The 16,363-nt window shown below is 33.8% G+C and overlaps 1 protein-coding gene across 3 annotated transcripts in view; it reads right to left on the reverse strand.

Moving 5' to 3' along the window:
* Nucleotides 1-16,363, reverse strand: part of LOC104358009 (contactin-associated protein-like 4) — a 252,607-nt gene that overhangs the window by 26,232 nt on the left and 210,012 nt on the right. For all 3 annotated transcript variants that reach the window (XM_032992904.1, XM_032992903.1, XM_032992905.1), the window contains exons 16-17: nt 8,629-8,799; nt 3,409-3,627 (exon numbers count right to left, since the gene is read on the reverse strand). In XM_032992904.1, coding sequence (XP_032848795.1) covers nt 3,409-3,627; nt 8,629-8,799 — 390 coding nt within the window. The remainder of the gene's footprint in view (nt 1-3,408; nt 3,628-8,628; nt 8,800-16,363) is intronic.

The following is a 16,363-nucleotide window of genomic DNA, read 5'->3' on the forward strand; positions in this document are numbered from 1 at the left end:
ACAAAACAAACCAAAAAATCCAAAAAAGAATATAAAATAAAAATGCAAAAAATGAAGAAAGGAAAAGGAAAAAAGAAAAAAAGGGGATAGGAGAGTGATGACCTGTACAGTTTTACTCTTTCAATATCTTACCAACTGATCAACTGATCTGTGTGTTTGTCTGTCTTTCAGTCTCATGGTATGGATCATGATACCCCATAGTTGGTGACTGGCCTGACATACTTTGTCCCATAGTGGAAGATGTGTCCATTCTGGAGTAACAGTAATGTTCATCCCACTTATTACAGAGGAATAGAGGTCGGGATATACCTGACTACCAAGCATATGTGATAAAGATACAGGGCAATCCTAAGGCTAACAATTGTTGTTTCATTTGTTTTCAGTTTTGTTTATTTTTAGCACACTTCATGATAGCTAGTATTTTATTAATTCTGATCGTTTAGCAAGATGTGCAATCTACATACAGTCTCTCCTATCCTTTGTTATAGAGGTTACTCTGTTATTTCCTGTCATTTGTTCTCTTCAAAAAATTAGAAGAAAAAACTCCACGATATGTAAGATTTCCAACTATAATTCTCATATGTTTTCAATTAACTTTTGTTTAAATATTTTCATGTGGTGATCCATTTTCATCCTTTTATATTTCAAAGTTTGTAAAATTCTTGGTGTTACATGGAAAATCTTGAAATAGCTGTTGTTATTTACAGGTATAATGACAGAAAACCACCTAACAATATGAAGATTTTATGTTAACTCTGCTAAAAGGAGCATTTTGATGATAGCTTTAGGCATTAGTTCTTCTAGTGTCTTTGGAAAACCAGAGTATATACATTTAAGAAGTAATGAAAGAGTGTTTTAGCCTGAAGAAATCACAGTCCTAGTATGTTAGTAACTGACTGATGGGTGACTTTGGCAGGTGCTAGGTATATCAGATGACATTTAACTAAAGAGTGCCTCTGCTAATGTCATTCTTAGGGACACTCTGTTTCATTTTTCTCTAGATCCTTTCACTGGCTTGATCAGACAAGCCTGATTTTTTACTAGTGGACTGTCAGCTGAAGTAGATAAACAGTAAGTCTCATTACTGTCTCCACTGAAAAAAATTATATTTAATTGAAGAGATGAAAATATCTTATAAATATTTGGGAGTTATAAAAAGTTGCATTGTCCAAAATACTGGTTTACCTAAAACACATAATAAACTAGACACCATATTGATCCACATGACGGTATTGCAGTTGCAGAAAGAGATTTCCAAAAAAAACTTGCTTAAGTCACAGCAAACCCTTACAAATTATATTCAGTAAATGCATGACATTTACTTCATTTAAATGAATCGCTACCACTTGTTATGCCACACTTCAAAGACACTATTTTGACTGAATAAAATTAAACAAATGCCATTTTTATCAGTTTTGCTCCAAATTATTTTAAAATAATTGTACAAACTCATAAGGGTTTTCAAGTTACACATTACTGTAGGAATGTAATCCTATTTTACTCCGAGGACCTTCAAGAATTTTCAGAGATGAAGAAAACACACAACACCAGAAGCAGAACAACAGAATAACTCTTCTAATACTATTGTTCATCTGAACATTATCTGAAGAAAACAAGCTAGACAGCTTGCTTGTTGGTAAGTCAAAACAGTTCTTAAATTGCCAGTGTCATAGAGGAGATGGATGTATATTTATTTATCTAGAATTTTTCAAATTATTTGACAGAAGAAGTCACTCTATTCAATGGCCAATTGCTTCATAAAAAAATTTCCAGAAAGTGCAACTATCAATACAGTTTAGTACAGTTTGGGAGAAGGGTTAGAAGAGCTAGAGATCAATTAATTGCCAAAACCATTAGAAAACTATTTAGATTTCATATTACCATAGACACCTGTAGAATTAGACTGTTTCTTAGCCTCACTTTACAGATCAAATCTGGCAAATTCAAACCGATTTCATTTCAACTGTTCATATAATAGCAGTTATATGTTAAGTCAAGTCAGAGGACAGCAATATAATTTATTGTAGTATAGCAAACAGAAATCTCCTTCCATTAATAGTTCTAGTCCAGTATGGTGAATATAAACTAATTTGAAGACTTCTCTAAACTCCACTATAGTTAGTATCTTGTATATCTTCTCTGTCATAGAATCCTCCTCCATGTTTTTAATCAAAACATAAAATTCTTCAATGTTTGGTCTAGTATCCGTCTTCTACCCTTGATGACTTTTGAGGCACAGGTCAGAATTCCAATCCTAGCATACAAGGATTCCCTCTCCACTGAAATTTTTTCTAAGGACTCACAGTTTCTGTAGTGACAGTTTCTGAACACTATTCCCCCTAACTGAACTCCTCCCCAAAACACAGCAAATAAATCATATATTCATTTAGTATGATGTATCTCATAGAAGATCTAGACAAAGATCTGTTTAAAAGTAGGGCTGACTTTGCATGCTTTTATACTGTATACCAAATATATACACCAGAAATTTATAAATTCATAATATGGCAATATTACAGTAAGAACACTACCACGTGCATAACACATAGCTCTACATAGTTCTGTGTAATAGTTAAATACACATTAAATAAATTTTTGTCATTCTCTTTATGATTTCCCAGTGCTTCATCTAAATACATTAATGTCATATCTGCTAAAGTACAAAGCAGAAACATTCCAGTAAATTTCTTCCTCTGAAGCTTTCAAGTTCAGACAGAGCAATCATAGATCTGTAGTTTTCCTCGTTATGTGAAATTGGAGAATAGTTCCTTTCTCTTGTTTCCAATACTAAGTAAACATAGTCTGATTCTCTTTAAATGTTTTAGCAAAGGACAGAGGAGTAGATCACAAATACATAGAATCACAAAATGGTTTGGGTTGGAATGGACCTTTAAAGATCATCTTGTCCAAGCCCCCTGCCATGGGCAGGGATATCTTTCAGTAGATCAGATTGCTTAAAGCTCTGTCCAATCTGACCTTAAACACTTCCAATGGTAGAGCATTCACAACTTTTCTGGGAAACCTGAGAAGTTGTGGAATAAGAGAGACAATAAAAGATCCCTAAAAATTACAGAAGTAACACTTATTCCTTCAGCAGATGACATCATCTCAAAAAATGATGCAGATGGAGAACCTTTAGTTGTTCTTCAAACACACCTCAAAAGAAGAAAACTGGTTGAAATCCTATCCAGCACCAGCAATAACTATAGGCTAAGGCACTGAATTTCTAATCTCAAAATGGAGCTACATTTCAATTGATTTTTCACAAAGACTATAATTTCATCATACAAACTGTTTTCAAAAGACCCAGTTGCTGTCTTTTTCTTCCCCCCCCCCCCCTTTTTTTCCCCCGCTTTTTCATATTTTCATGATGATAACTACAAAAGATTCTGTTAAATGAGTGCCCACCTACAAAAAGTTGGCTGTTGAGCTGCAAACGAATATGCCCATCAGGTGGAGCACCATGAGACCTTTGAGGAAGCTGATCTACTTGCAAGGATGCCTCTTTAATGTTTCGTTCAGCCTTCACATAATGCCACTGGTTGTCATTTAAGGAAGTGAGTGATTGCACTGTAACTTCGCTAGGTCCATTTCCAACATCGAATGAAAATACCACTTCAGATGGAGCTAAAAAGAGGACAGTAGTAAAGGACATTTAAATTATTTCATAATTGGGTCACAAAATCATTAAGTAGCAGAACAAGTTTCTTTAAGGTCTAGCCTACTATTTAATGGGATAAGACTGTTCATTTTAGGGGAAAAGTTTACTTCAGGAGGCCTATCCTCAAAATTCATTCTCCACACTCACTGACAGTGAGAACAAGGATTTGTCAATAGCATGGAAATCAAACTGTTTGTGGACCTTTACAGAGCAGACTAGACAAGAAACAGTGAAAACTGCTAGCTTAATTATTTTTCAGTTTAGATGAAAAGTATCTCTTGCTTATATGCTAATTGATTACCACTGTTAATCATATTTAAATTATTATCACTATAATACAATCAACATCTTTTACTGTCTATTTGCTTTTGTTATTTATTCAAACAATCTCTACAAATATCAGAGGGCAAATTTTGATGTAGTTTATAAGACTATGTTTATGATGAATTAAATTGACTCATTCCCTATGCAACTTTCACAGTACATGATTTTATATTTGCTTAGAAAATCATAGCTGATTCTTTTCAGGTTAAACTACTAAGATGAGAAATACTCCAGAAACTGAAGATATGAAAATTATTAATATTCTTTCTGAAACAATTTCTTTCACATATTCAAGGACAACTGTGCATGAAACTAAGCAATCCTTAAACAAGGGATTAGCAGCATTTTGAATTACTAAGGATTTGATTAAAGGACTAAAGGTCTGAGAAGATTCCATGAAGTCAGGAGAAAGGTTCCCATTTATGTCATTGGACTCTGAGAAAAGCAAAACAATTAGAAGTTGTCAAGGGAAATAAAGCAGCCTCAAACAACATTTTTAAACATTAATTTACTCAATTAAAAAATATTTAAATGAAATATTTCCATTTTATATTAACTTTTTAAAATTACATCAGACTTTTTATAACATATAGATCCACTTTGGCCAACCTTTAGACTGAGTAATGCCACATGCCTGCAATCCATTAATCCCTGAATCTGGTTGTCATAAAGTATTCTTTAACAGTTGAAACTGAGAGAGAAAAGTAAAATGACAAATATAAAAAGCATTTGACTTTCCAAATAAAATAAGACATAATGTGCAGTCAATTTTTAAACAGAATGCCTCTTGTAATAAATTATTTCTTCTGCTTAAAAATCAAGAGTGTTTTATACAATAATAAGGCATAACTGATGCCTAAAACCAGTTCCTCATTAAAATTAATTTTAGGATAAATTTGTTCCATTTAGACAAAGTTGAGAGCTCAGTCTCCCCTTATTGAGGGGTGAAAGAAAAAAACCCACGACCACACAGCAGGAGAACAAAAGCAACAGAAACTCCATGTGATGGGGTAAAGAGAATTTCTTCTGAATGTTACCTTCTGTAGGGAGGTCTTTGTAATCCTCTGCATACTGATGGAGTGAAGCCTGAAAACACAAATTCTGCTTTGAACTCACTGAATGTGCCTATTAAATAGCATATCAGAATGACAGGTTTGATAAATAATGTTACTGTTTAGATTTTAAAGGCAAGAAAATACATAAAAAAGATTTTGAAATAACTATTGAAATAATGAACTATGTTAGTATCAATAAAAAAGTAATATAATATTGAGAAAGGGGAACCAATCCCGGAAGTTCCAGAGATGAAGGCTCAGATAGCAAGGATGACTGTATGGCCATCCATTGGATGGTCTGAAGACTGACCAGAACATGTCAGAAAGTGAAAAATATAATCAGTTAACATCCTATAATAATTTAAATAATTCTGATAAAACCAACTGGACTACAAATTTTTTAAAAATTTGGCATTTATAAGCACAGTGGCCAAATCACCTGTGGAAGGTATGCCATAGGATGTGGAGAGATGCTGACTGAGTTCTAAAATTTGTCCTCGTGTGACTAAGGACTGAGGCAAAGAGCACTTTGGTCATTTCCTGGGCAGCAGGGAAGGGTACATCCAGGAGTTCTCTTCCGGTGCAAAAATATTTTGTGGGATCTACCTATCTTGGTGTTAGTCAAAAGTTTTCCAAAGATTGCAGGGACTCTTGTGGCCCTAATGCATTCAAACATAGTCAGTACAGAGCTATAGATTGGCAAAGTGGAGCTGAAGATGCAGTTGATGGTAATTGTGGAGAGTGGTCTGTGGCTAGCTGCAGTTAAAATAACTAAAAGCACAGTCATTGGGAAATGTTCAGTGTATTGAGGCCGAGCGTCACATGCAGAAGCAGAAAGTAATTACCAAGTGACATGCTACAGAATACAAAACCTGAGCACTTTCCATAAAGGATACAATTGAATTCCACTCATCATGGACAATAAGTTGGAAATTTGTCCAACAGCATCTGCATTTTGGACTCTTCAGATGTATTTCCAAAGCAACTGCAAAAGACCCTCCAAAATAATACACCATAGTGTTCCCAACCCTACCTTAAATTTCTCATTGCTTTTAAATAGAAAATAATCCTTCAGTGAGTGCTCAGTATGAAAGAGTTACTCAGTCTTTTGGCTAGAGGATGTAACCTGCAGCCACGTAAGTATTTAATAGAGTATACTATTCAGAGTTGAATCAGTCTTGTTGAATTCAGCCACTACTTCTGCAGAAGATTACAGGAATTCAGACAAAAATTCAGAGACTTAAGTTTTTCATAATTATGTTAAAAAAAAAAAAAAAGGGATTGAGTATCTTCAAGATGATTCACTTCCTTTGTTTTTTAAAATACAGTTAGGATGCATGTCTCCATTTTTGCAATAGCTTTCTAGAATATTATACACAGATGCACTGCAGTTTTTATAACTTCATAAACCCAAACAAACAGCACTAAACTTCATATTTCCTATTAATATTCTTGGTCTGATACTTTTGCTTTGGCAAAGCTAGACTTAAATATATAAAGATCATTATGCCATAAATAAAATAATTAGATAGAAAACTTGAGAACAATCAATAAAATGCTAAGAAAAATCATTGTGTCCATAATTATGGAATGCCAAATGTTAATGATACAATGAGTTTTAAATCATTTCTAACATGTCTTCATTTTAAACACTGACACCTAGCATTTTCATTATTGTTATATATTATTACACAAATCAAAGACACAGATTTATAGGGAACTATTAATAGAATAACAAGTGTCAGTTGGTGATTTACATCCACATCTATTAAAAAAGAATATATAATGATGAAATATAAATGATCTTCTACAATACAAAATGTGATTTGTACAATACAAAAGGTGATTGTTGCTTTTGTTTTGTTTTGTTTTTTAAGAGAGAAAGGTAGTTGTGACAGAAATGTATATTTCTCAGTTCTGACCTTTATTACCCTCAAGTGCAAACACACAATTCCGTCTCTGCTACAAACCTACTTATGACATACAAAAAAAAAAATAGGTCTGTCTATTCAACAAATTAGGATGTTGCTGGAAGTGAAGAAATATCTCTACATGTCACACAATAACAAAATAAGCTTTGGGGGGGTTTTAAATGATGAAAATACAGACCAATTCAGCCTTTCACTTTCTCTCATGCCTCACTAGTCAAAAGTCATCTAAAAAATTGTATGTATGCAGTAGTTTGGATGCTTATGAATGAGTGGGACAAGTGACATGAGTTTGTCTGCATATTATTCTGAAAAAAAGTGTTATGGCCTTTTTCCACCTGCCTGAATAAATTTAGTTCTCAGAAGCATTCCTTTAATGTTTCCATTATTTAACTGCTTATTTTGAAAATGTAAAATCATTTATCACAGAAGAATATCATCACTGTTTCAGAAATTCTACCCTGAAGTGCTGACCCAGTACATTTTCTTTATTGCATGACACTGAAATTATAACGCTACTGTGTTTTCACCTGTTCACAGAACTTTAACAGAAGGCATTTGATATTTTTGATAAACATGGTACACACACTGTTGAAAATAGGGTGTCTTGCAAATACAGCACTACAGTTTAAGATAATGCAAATCAAATTGATTAAGCATTACACACCATTCTATAGTTAATCTACCTACTGAAGAACACAGTAGGTGTTTTCCTGTTTGTTTTAATAAGTGAAGACATTAACACTGGCAAAAAACCAAGCAAACTAAATATTTTACTTTTTAGTAAAGCTGTATTAACATTTCTATAGCAATATTTTGCATTATATGATATATTTATTTATTTATATTTTAACTGGAAAATACTTCAGTGTGATAATAGATTTGTAAAAAATGAGGAACTGTCTAATCTGAAGGTAAAAAAAGTTCTAAAGAACTCTCAGAGGCATCTGTCAAATATAGGACTTTTTAACTGATGTGCCATTTCAAATGAATAAAAAAAATTTTTGAAACAATACTTCATCCTTTTAAATATTCTTCCTTTTAATAAATAATAATATAAGACTAAATCTGACAACTAAGATAAAGATTTCTTTCTACATTAGTCGTCTTACTGAATTTAGTGCGACAATTACTTTTCTCTTCTGCAACAAAAATTTATTAATGTCTAAGAGTCTAAAGGTTTGGGCATGTATTAAGAAAATATATAAATAAAAAAAAAAAAAACAAACCACCAAAAAATAATTATGAGAAAGTGTGACTAAGCTAGGATAATATGCCACAGAAGGTCTGAGTCATATGTTGTGACTGAGGGAATCTCTCAGCAGTCACATGTAATGCCTGGCCTTAAAATTTGAGAGGGAGAGAATTTGGTGGCAGGGATGTAGCAAGAAAGGGAAGGAGGACCAGCCTGAGCAGTTAGAGGCTGATTGCTGCTCTCTTAGATTAAGAACCATCTGGAGTAGAAATTACCTTTCAGTGGATATTTGTTTAGTCTCAGTACTGGGATTTTTGAGGGAATGATAAAGATCCAATAGCAGTAGTAACAGTAATAAAGCTAGAGAAGAGTTTTACAATATTCCCCCTTTAAGTTAATTCTAATTTAGCCCATCAGAAAGCAATAATAGTAGTAGTAATAGTAGCCATCAATCATCTTACTTACAGTATAATTCTATCCTTATGAAGTCTCGAATTCCCAGGTTTTCTAAAAACACTCCTGAGGAAGCAGTAGTTTTAAAGAAAAATGAGACATCTGCGCTGAGCTCTCCATGGAAGGTGGGGAAATGCAGGTAGGATGTTTCTGTGTTGAAGGATGCTGAATTCCAAAATGTTCCTGTTCATCAAAATGAAAGATTTAGTGATAGACACAGTGTTATCTAATATTGTCAGTATAAGTTTTATTACTGATTAAAAAAATGAAAGTGCCCAAATCTAGGAAGGGATTGCAATGTTCAGAGAGTCTAACTTCCACAGAAATCTCTTGCTTAGTCTAGAAAATAAAAAGTGGGGGTTCTTGGAAACACATAAAAATGATTCCACAGGAGTAATAAAGGTGCTCAGTTCAGACAACCAAAAAATATATAATGGGAAATATAATCTCTGTCATCTCAGCTAGATAGTCTAGTTAGGGCCTGAACTATCCTTTTATGAAGTAAACAAACATAGCAGCTTTGAATGAAGTAATGTACCAACATTAGCTAATACAAAGTATGAAAGTTGTTATGTCTATTTCCCACATAACAAGGAAAAGAATCTTGTTATTGTTGTAGTCCAGTAAAGTTTTACTAGATTTCCCAAAGAAGATAGGATACAGCTCCTAGTAATTGCTGTGGAAGGAACTAAAAATAAAAGACAAAAATTATGAAGGTATCTTCTCCATTAGTTGACTGTAGTTTAGAAATCCATATGCATTCTTACTTGCATGATAAATCCAGTCTAAGTCAGTTTTACTCAAAAAAAGGTTGCAAGATCAAACATAGATATTTTGCTGGTTTGATTTTTCTTTAAACTGGCATTTAATCATAATTTGTTAGATTTTGTTCTTGATTATTAAAAGACTAATGCAAAATCTCTAATAACACCTTCTTCAACTAAGAACATAATCTGCATTTATGGTGTTCAACTAGAAGTACCTTGCTATTATTGCTGAATTCTTACAGATGTATCTGTATTTCTTTATTGAGCTATCTTGCTTTCTAAATCATATGAGGAATTCAATACCTTCCTATTGAATTGAACAAGGACATTGCACATTCTCCTGAAAATGCTATGATTTGGGTCCAAATACTATGCAAAACTATGATTTTTGTTCCAGGCACTCTTTGTTTTTAGCGGGGGGGGGTGGGGGGTGGGGGTGAAGAAGAAAAAAAAAAAAAATTAAAATTTCCCTCTTATCTGCAAAATCAGACTCCATGATACAGTGTACTCAGAGGCTGGGTCCACAGCCCAGCAAAGTAAAATATCAAAGTCCAGTCACTCATTCCTCTTGACATTTTAGCAGAGTTTTAATCAGGGTTCAGATCCCCCCACCTAGAAAAGCAGCATTGCAGGATATTCATATATATCGTGGCAATTGCCTGCTGTGACAATCGCCACTTGGGAGTGCTGCCAGGCATCACCACAAGTTAAGCAGCCATTATGGTAGCCACAGCTGTGAACAGATGGCTCAGGCTAGGATTGGAAAGCGTAGCTTCACACCTTGCTCTCCTGTTCTGCCTGATGGGCTCCTTGGAATTATCATCCCGTACAAATCCTGTACAAAGTGCCGACAGCCGAAGGCAGCAGCCTTACATATTGAAGTCAATTTTAAGTCTGTGTTCTTCAACTGTTTCAGGTCATGGCTCCCACAGAGCAAACTTCACCACAGTTATGACTCAAGTATATAACAGCTATTTAAAAACAATGGGCTGGCTGTTACCAGTAATTCAAACACAATAGGAAGTTTAATACTAGTAATTTATACAAAATTGGTAAAACATTGTTAGTAATTAGAAGAAAGACAATAGAGGCAGTAACAGTCCAGTAGAGTAATAGTACAATTAGCTTAAATGAAGTGTCTGAATGATCTTTGTAAATCAGAATGGAGTCCTTGGGGAAGGGCAGGGATAGGAAGTTTTATTCTTTCTTCCTTAATTTCCTGTATTCTCTTATCTAGCTATTCCTCTTCTCAGCTCTGAAAATTGTGTTATTTATGAATGTTAAGCTGCTGTATCAATAAAGTGGATTAAATACAGGTCTAGCAAAAGTATATTGCAAAGTATCCTATGCTGTTGCAAATCAGGGTAGGAAAATAATTTATTCACTTTACAGTATCTGGCTCACAGTCTCCTATTTATTTTTCTGGAACTGACAAACACCAGGTAGTTAGGAAATCAATAATATTTAGCATTTTATCTGATTAGCAAGACTGCAGTCTTCCTATGAGTAAGAAAAGAAAATCCTGTTTGTTATAAATAAAGCAGCAGCATATTTATTTTGCAAAAATGACTTTAGTTATTGACATATATCATCTAGTCTTACCAACTTGAAATTGTAAAGTGAAAAAGGGACAAATGAGAACAAGGCAGATAAATTAGCTATTTTCATATGGTTAATTAATAAAAGGGATTCTCAAAACAGTTATGCAATTGCAAATCGTAGCACTCTTCAAGTATTTAATTAAAACTGAAATATGTTTGTTATTTGTATCAATACTTCTTGCTATCTCTAAGTGTTGCAACATTCATTCATTCAGTGTGAATCTCCAGCAGGGATAGTGAGTACTGTAGCAGAGAAAATAAAGATCTTATGTTGCCAAGCAATATCTCTTGTACATTTTTTATTAATAGTCTTCTCTCTCCCCCAAATAAAACAAATCTCTGATTGACATGACACATAAAATACTACACAACTCTCACAGATTGACAAAGCTAAGGCACACTGCTGTTAATCTGGAGGTGCTAGTTCTGTTCTCAAAGCAGCTGCAGTCTTTGTGAAGATGACATTTAATGTGCCTTCCATCTTTCACATACTCTCCCTCTTAGATGTCTTTTGTGAAACACTTAAAAGGTACCAAGAGAGCTTCCAGCAGAGTGCTCTTCCTTGTAAGAGCCAGATTCTGGTCCCTGGTACATCAACAGGATCTTTGAATTTCACTGGAATGCCACTGCAATCAGATTATAAGTGCACAGTAGTAGTAATGTAGAAGGTTAATACTGTAGGAAGTATGCTTATCATAAATTGTATATCCTATTGGCCTGTCTGATCTACACTACTGAGTTATCTGATTTTAGTTAAACTACTAGCAGATGATCAGGATTTTGCTTATTGTCTTTGGTCTGCTCTTCCCTATCTGTCCTGTTAAACTTACCTTTAAATTATGCGATCATCTATTATTTGTTTTGTTCTGTTTTGATGTTGGGGGGGGAAGGGGTGTGGGAAGCAGAGGAAGGTGGGAGGAGTTTTTTTACTTTATTCCTGTGCAGAACCAAGCAGGAAAATCATCACTACCTGTTACATGTTTTGTTTCATGAATGTCTTTCCATATTCGCCCAATACTTCTGTCAGTTTTGCTACATTCAAAAATTTCCCTTCATCCAGCACAGCAGAGAGGAGGCCAGAATTACTGAGAAGTGTGCAAATTACTTCTTTACTTCTTCTAAAACTATCCTCCTAATGTTATGAAGTCTGACCAGCTGGTAACTGTTTGCCTTTGAGAATTTGTGGAGTTCAGCTGCCCCTCATCTGTATCACTACTTCCAGCTCTGCTACATTGCAGCTTATTATAAGATTCATAAATTAAAAGACCAGAAGGGAAAAACTGTGATCATCTAGTTTGACCTCTGATATGCCACAGTTTATATAAATTCCCTGAAACAATTCTTGTTTGAAAAATAGCATTTATGCTAGGAAAAATATTAAATAAATTCAATTCAAAATTGCACAATTATGAAAAATTTACAAATGCTCTTACTCTCAATTTATATATATATTTATGGAAGCACACATAGTCCATTGGCCTAGCTACAAATCCTGACCACTGGAACTTTTTCTAATTTTCTCTCCTGCTTTCAAGAACATTATTTGAAAGTTCTTACTCTATGAAACTCCATTTAAATTGAGCATACCACCTCAGATTTTGCCTGAGTTAACTGAAGAGTTTAAGAAGCTTTCACTAGCGAATGCATCTCTTAACTTCTTTAATGCAATCTCTTAACTTTACATCCTTTTTATGTAGTGTAAAACTGTAATCACAGACTTGTATTAAACTTCTCGATTAATCAGGAAGCAGTAAAGAGGAGCAAAATAATGTTGATTAGACTGAAGTTAGGATACAAATAAATTAATACTGTAAATCTAAATAAGAGGAAGGAGTGAACACTCAGTTTACAGATACTTATGTTATTAACAGTCAAAGATGTGCCCTGATTTCTCAGACTATCGCAGATAGATGAAACAGATCTTTTTGTCTAAACATAGAAATTTACTGTGCTGCTTTAATGAAGGTATTAACTATGATAAGTTCATACAGTTGGCCTCTAAAATTATATATCCAAAGGTCACACTAGGTTTTTATGGTTTAGATGTCAAACTGGAAAGTCACATTGAATGGATTATCTGCTCGCATTTACCTTCTTGTACTATAATTGTGCAGTTGAATTTGTATATTTCCCTTCTATTTTTTTTATTCAGCAAAGTATGTGACACATGGTCAAATATCTTACTAGACTCCAAGTATCTCACTGCACCAGTATTGCCCTTACCAGTACTGAAGTTTCTTAAAAGTTTGGCCAAATTTACTTTGCATAAACTCATGTTGAGTGACATATTATCTTTATATTGCATTACACTATCCTATGGCCCAAAGGTTTCTTTTGTCCTCATATGCTTCAAAATCTTTCCTGTTGCTCTACTTGGTTGATATAGGTTAATTTGAATCTTAACTTTCATTATATTTAGATACATTTTTCATTCTGATACCATCAGTGCTGGCATGCAGTTTATTAAAACGTATTTTACAGCAGAAAATGAGATATAGAAATGAATCAGTAAAATATTTTAAAGGTGATAGAAACGGATAAGTGATACTCATATGTAGCTGAGTGTCACCAAATCCTATGGCCTAATTTCTTGAAATGACCATATTCCACTAGAATATCATTACTACTTCCATTGCACTTTAGCATCTTAGAAATATAGATAGCTAACTCTATCACAAATGTTCAGAAAAATCATTAATATATGAATGGAACTTTGGACATAAAGAGAGCTATACTGGTATTGTTTTTGCTATTATTTTTCTTATACTAGGTAACCCTTTCTTGCTTTGTTCTAGCAAATATGGTTTGGTTTTCTGTAAATAACACACTTCATTGAAGAGAGTCAATCCATAAAACCTAACATAAACAATCCAAGTACAGTAATGCAGTGTTAAATAAAAGAGTGAAAATAAATATGTTCAGTGAAGAACAGGCAACTTCTGCTGGACTGCATTTGAGTTATGATACATGACCAGTTAGAAGTACCTAATAAAGTAACTCTAACTTGGAAACTTAGTCAAGGGAGTGTATGTTTTATGGAAATTCAATTCAATGAACTATTTATAGGTCTACTTTATTTTGCTGTGGGCATAAACAAATATTTTTATCTCTAAGTAGGTGTTCTTTGAGGAATAGGTTATTGATGCAATGAGAATTTATGATATTTTGTTCTGAATCATTTAATGAAGTACTAACTGTATCACAAATATAATTAAAACTTCTCTCCCTTGTTTTTATATGGTACACCAGTAAGTTTTTCCAAAGGATTTATGTCTATCAGAAAGAACAAAAAACATGTTTAATAAAAGGATACCCGCTCTGAAGTAGAATTCTATAATTTACTTTTAGAAAGTGACAGAAGCAGAAATAAGCAATAATCTCTCTGGAGAGTACTCAAATAACACTTGTGAATTGAAGAATATCTATTTTTCCTTGTTTGACAGCACTATGAGAAATGGGTATTTGGTACTAGACCTTTTTTCTGTTCTCCACCTATTTAAAGGTGCAGAAGAAAATAAATGTCATTAAAAGTGCATTTAATTAGACCCTCATGGGTGTCTGCAACCTCAGATTATAAAAACTCTTAATATCAGTTTTCTTCCTTACTGCAGCTTCAAAGTGCTACTGTTATTGATGATTTTGCAGAAGTGTTTATACTTACTTCATCAGTTTTGTCTAGTGTGAAATTTAACATGTAAAACTCAGAAACTACTACAACTCATGGCTTTTTACATTTTCTGGAAAATAATTTTAAATAAAATTTTCATTATAAAACCCACTGCTGATACATAAAGATCATTGCAAAAAATTCTACTGTCATACACTCAGTCATTTCCAATATTATGATGAAAATAATAGTATATAATATTTATTGTAATATATACAATATAATAATGTTGTATATGAGAAAATATATTAACATAATTTAATAGAATATAAAATATGTTTGTGTATTATATATGATATATCCTGTATTATATATTATTATATTATAGAGAATCATATAGTATAACATTATCATATATATTATATGATACATGATATAAAACATATGACACAGACTTTATAACATATTATATTACACTTCATATTTACATATTTCATTATATATTATGACACAATTAATATTTTACTCAATACCTTGCACTTTGTGTTTACATCAAAATTCTATGATTTTACATAAATTTTTCCTTCAGAAATTCTGTATTATTTCCCCAAACTTTAATCCCTACCTCCCCAAAAGCATTCTGTCTCTTACTATCTTTGTCTTTATGACATAAATGGCTGAGAAAAATTACATTATCACTGCTCTTATTAAACAATCAAATTGAATGTTCCTTTCCAAGATTCCTGAGGTATTATTAATATTAACTGTTACATTCTGAAAGGTCTTTCCACCGAGATTATTTCAGTCTCAGATTTCTTCGTTCTGAAGTTAAATTCTATAATGTTGTCTGACGTTACAAAAATATTTTTCTGACATTCAGACTCTGTCTTCTTGTGCTTGTTCTCATGACATTTTGGAGCTCTCCATGTCAGCCTGTCTAGAAATACTGTGGTCACCTAGCATCAGTGTGAAATTTTGCAGCAGTTCAATCACTCAGACTAAGCAAACATCAAATAAAGGCCAGGAGGTCAATGGTTATCAGGGCTGTTTGTATGTTTTAATGATTCACCTGGGGAAGTTAGCTGGCTTCCCATGTTTTAAGATTTGTGATAATTACGGTCAGTTTATGGAATTAATAGTAGTTTGGAACTTGGTAAGCAGTGAAATTGAAATTCTCAGCACTTATAATTACTACACAATCTGTAAATGCTTATGTTTCATTGCTGTCACTGTCCTTGGTTTCATTGTCCCTGGCCACAACAGAGGCCTGCTGCATGATAGGCTGTGTGAGTGAGGCCAGTCAACTGAGGGATGCTGTTATCCAACTCTGCTCAACACTTGAAAGACAACATCGACATAATGCCTCCAGTTTTAGGCCCTTCAGTACAGGAAAAACTTTGATAAACGGGAGCAAGTATGGGGGAGGCCACTAGTATGCTCAGATCCGGAGCATTCTTCCTGCCCTTCGGGCTGAGGCGCCAAGGAGGCACCTGGAGGAGGAACAGCTTTGTGGGGGACATGGCAGCAAACCCCAAAACCTAAGGGGATATTATCAAGAAGACAGAGCCAGGCTCTCTGCATTGGTGTAAGGCGTGAGTATCAAAGAAAAGGGGTATAAATTGAAACAACAAAGTTTCAGGCTTGATCTGAGTAAACAGAAATTCTTATTGAGGATAGCCATGCAGCAGAGCAGGCTGCTCAGAGAAACAGTGTGTGCTCCAACCATGGGGCTTCAAGTGCCAATTAGACAAAACCCTGAGAGACCTAGTCTG

Source organism: Tyto alba, unplaced genomic scaffold, assembly GCF_018691265.1.
Source record: "Tyto alba isolate M040663 unplaced genomic scaffold, T.alba_DEE_v4.0 Super-Scaffold_13, whole genome shotgun sequence".
In the NCBI taxonomy this organism is placed as follows: Eukaryota; Metazoa; Chordata; class Aves; order Strigiformes; family Tytonidae; genus Tyto; species Tyto alba.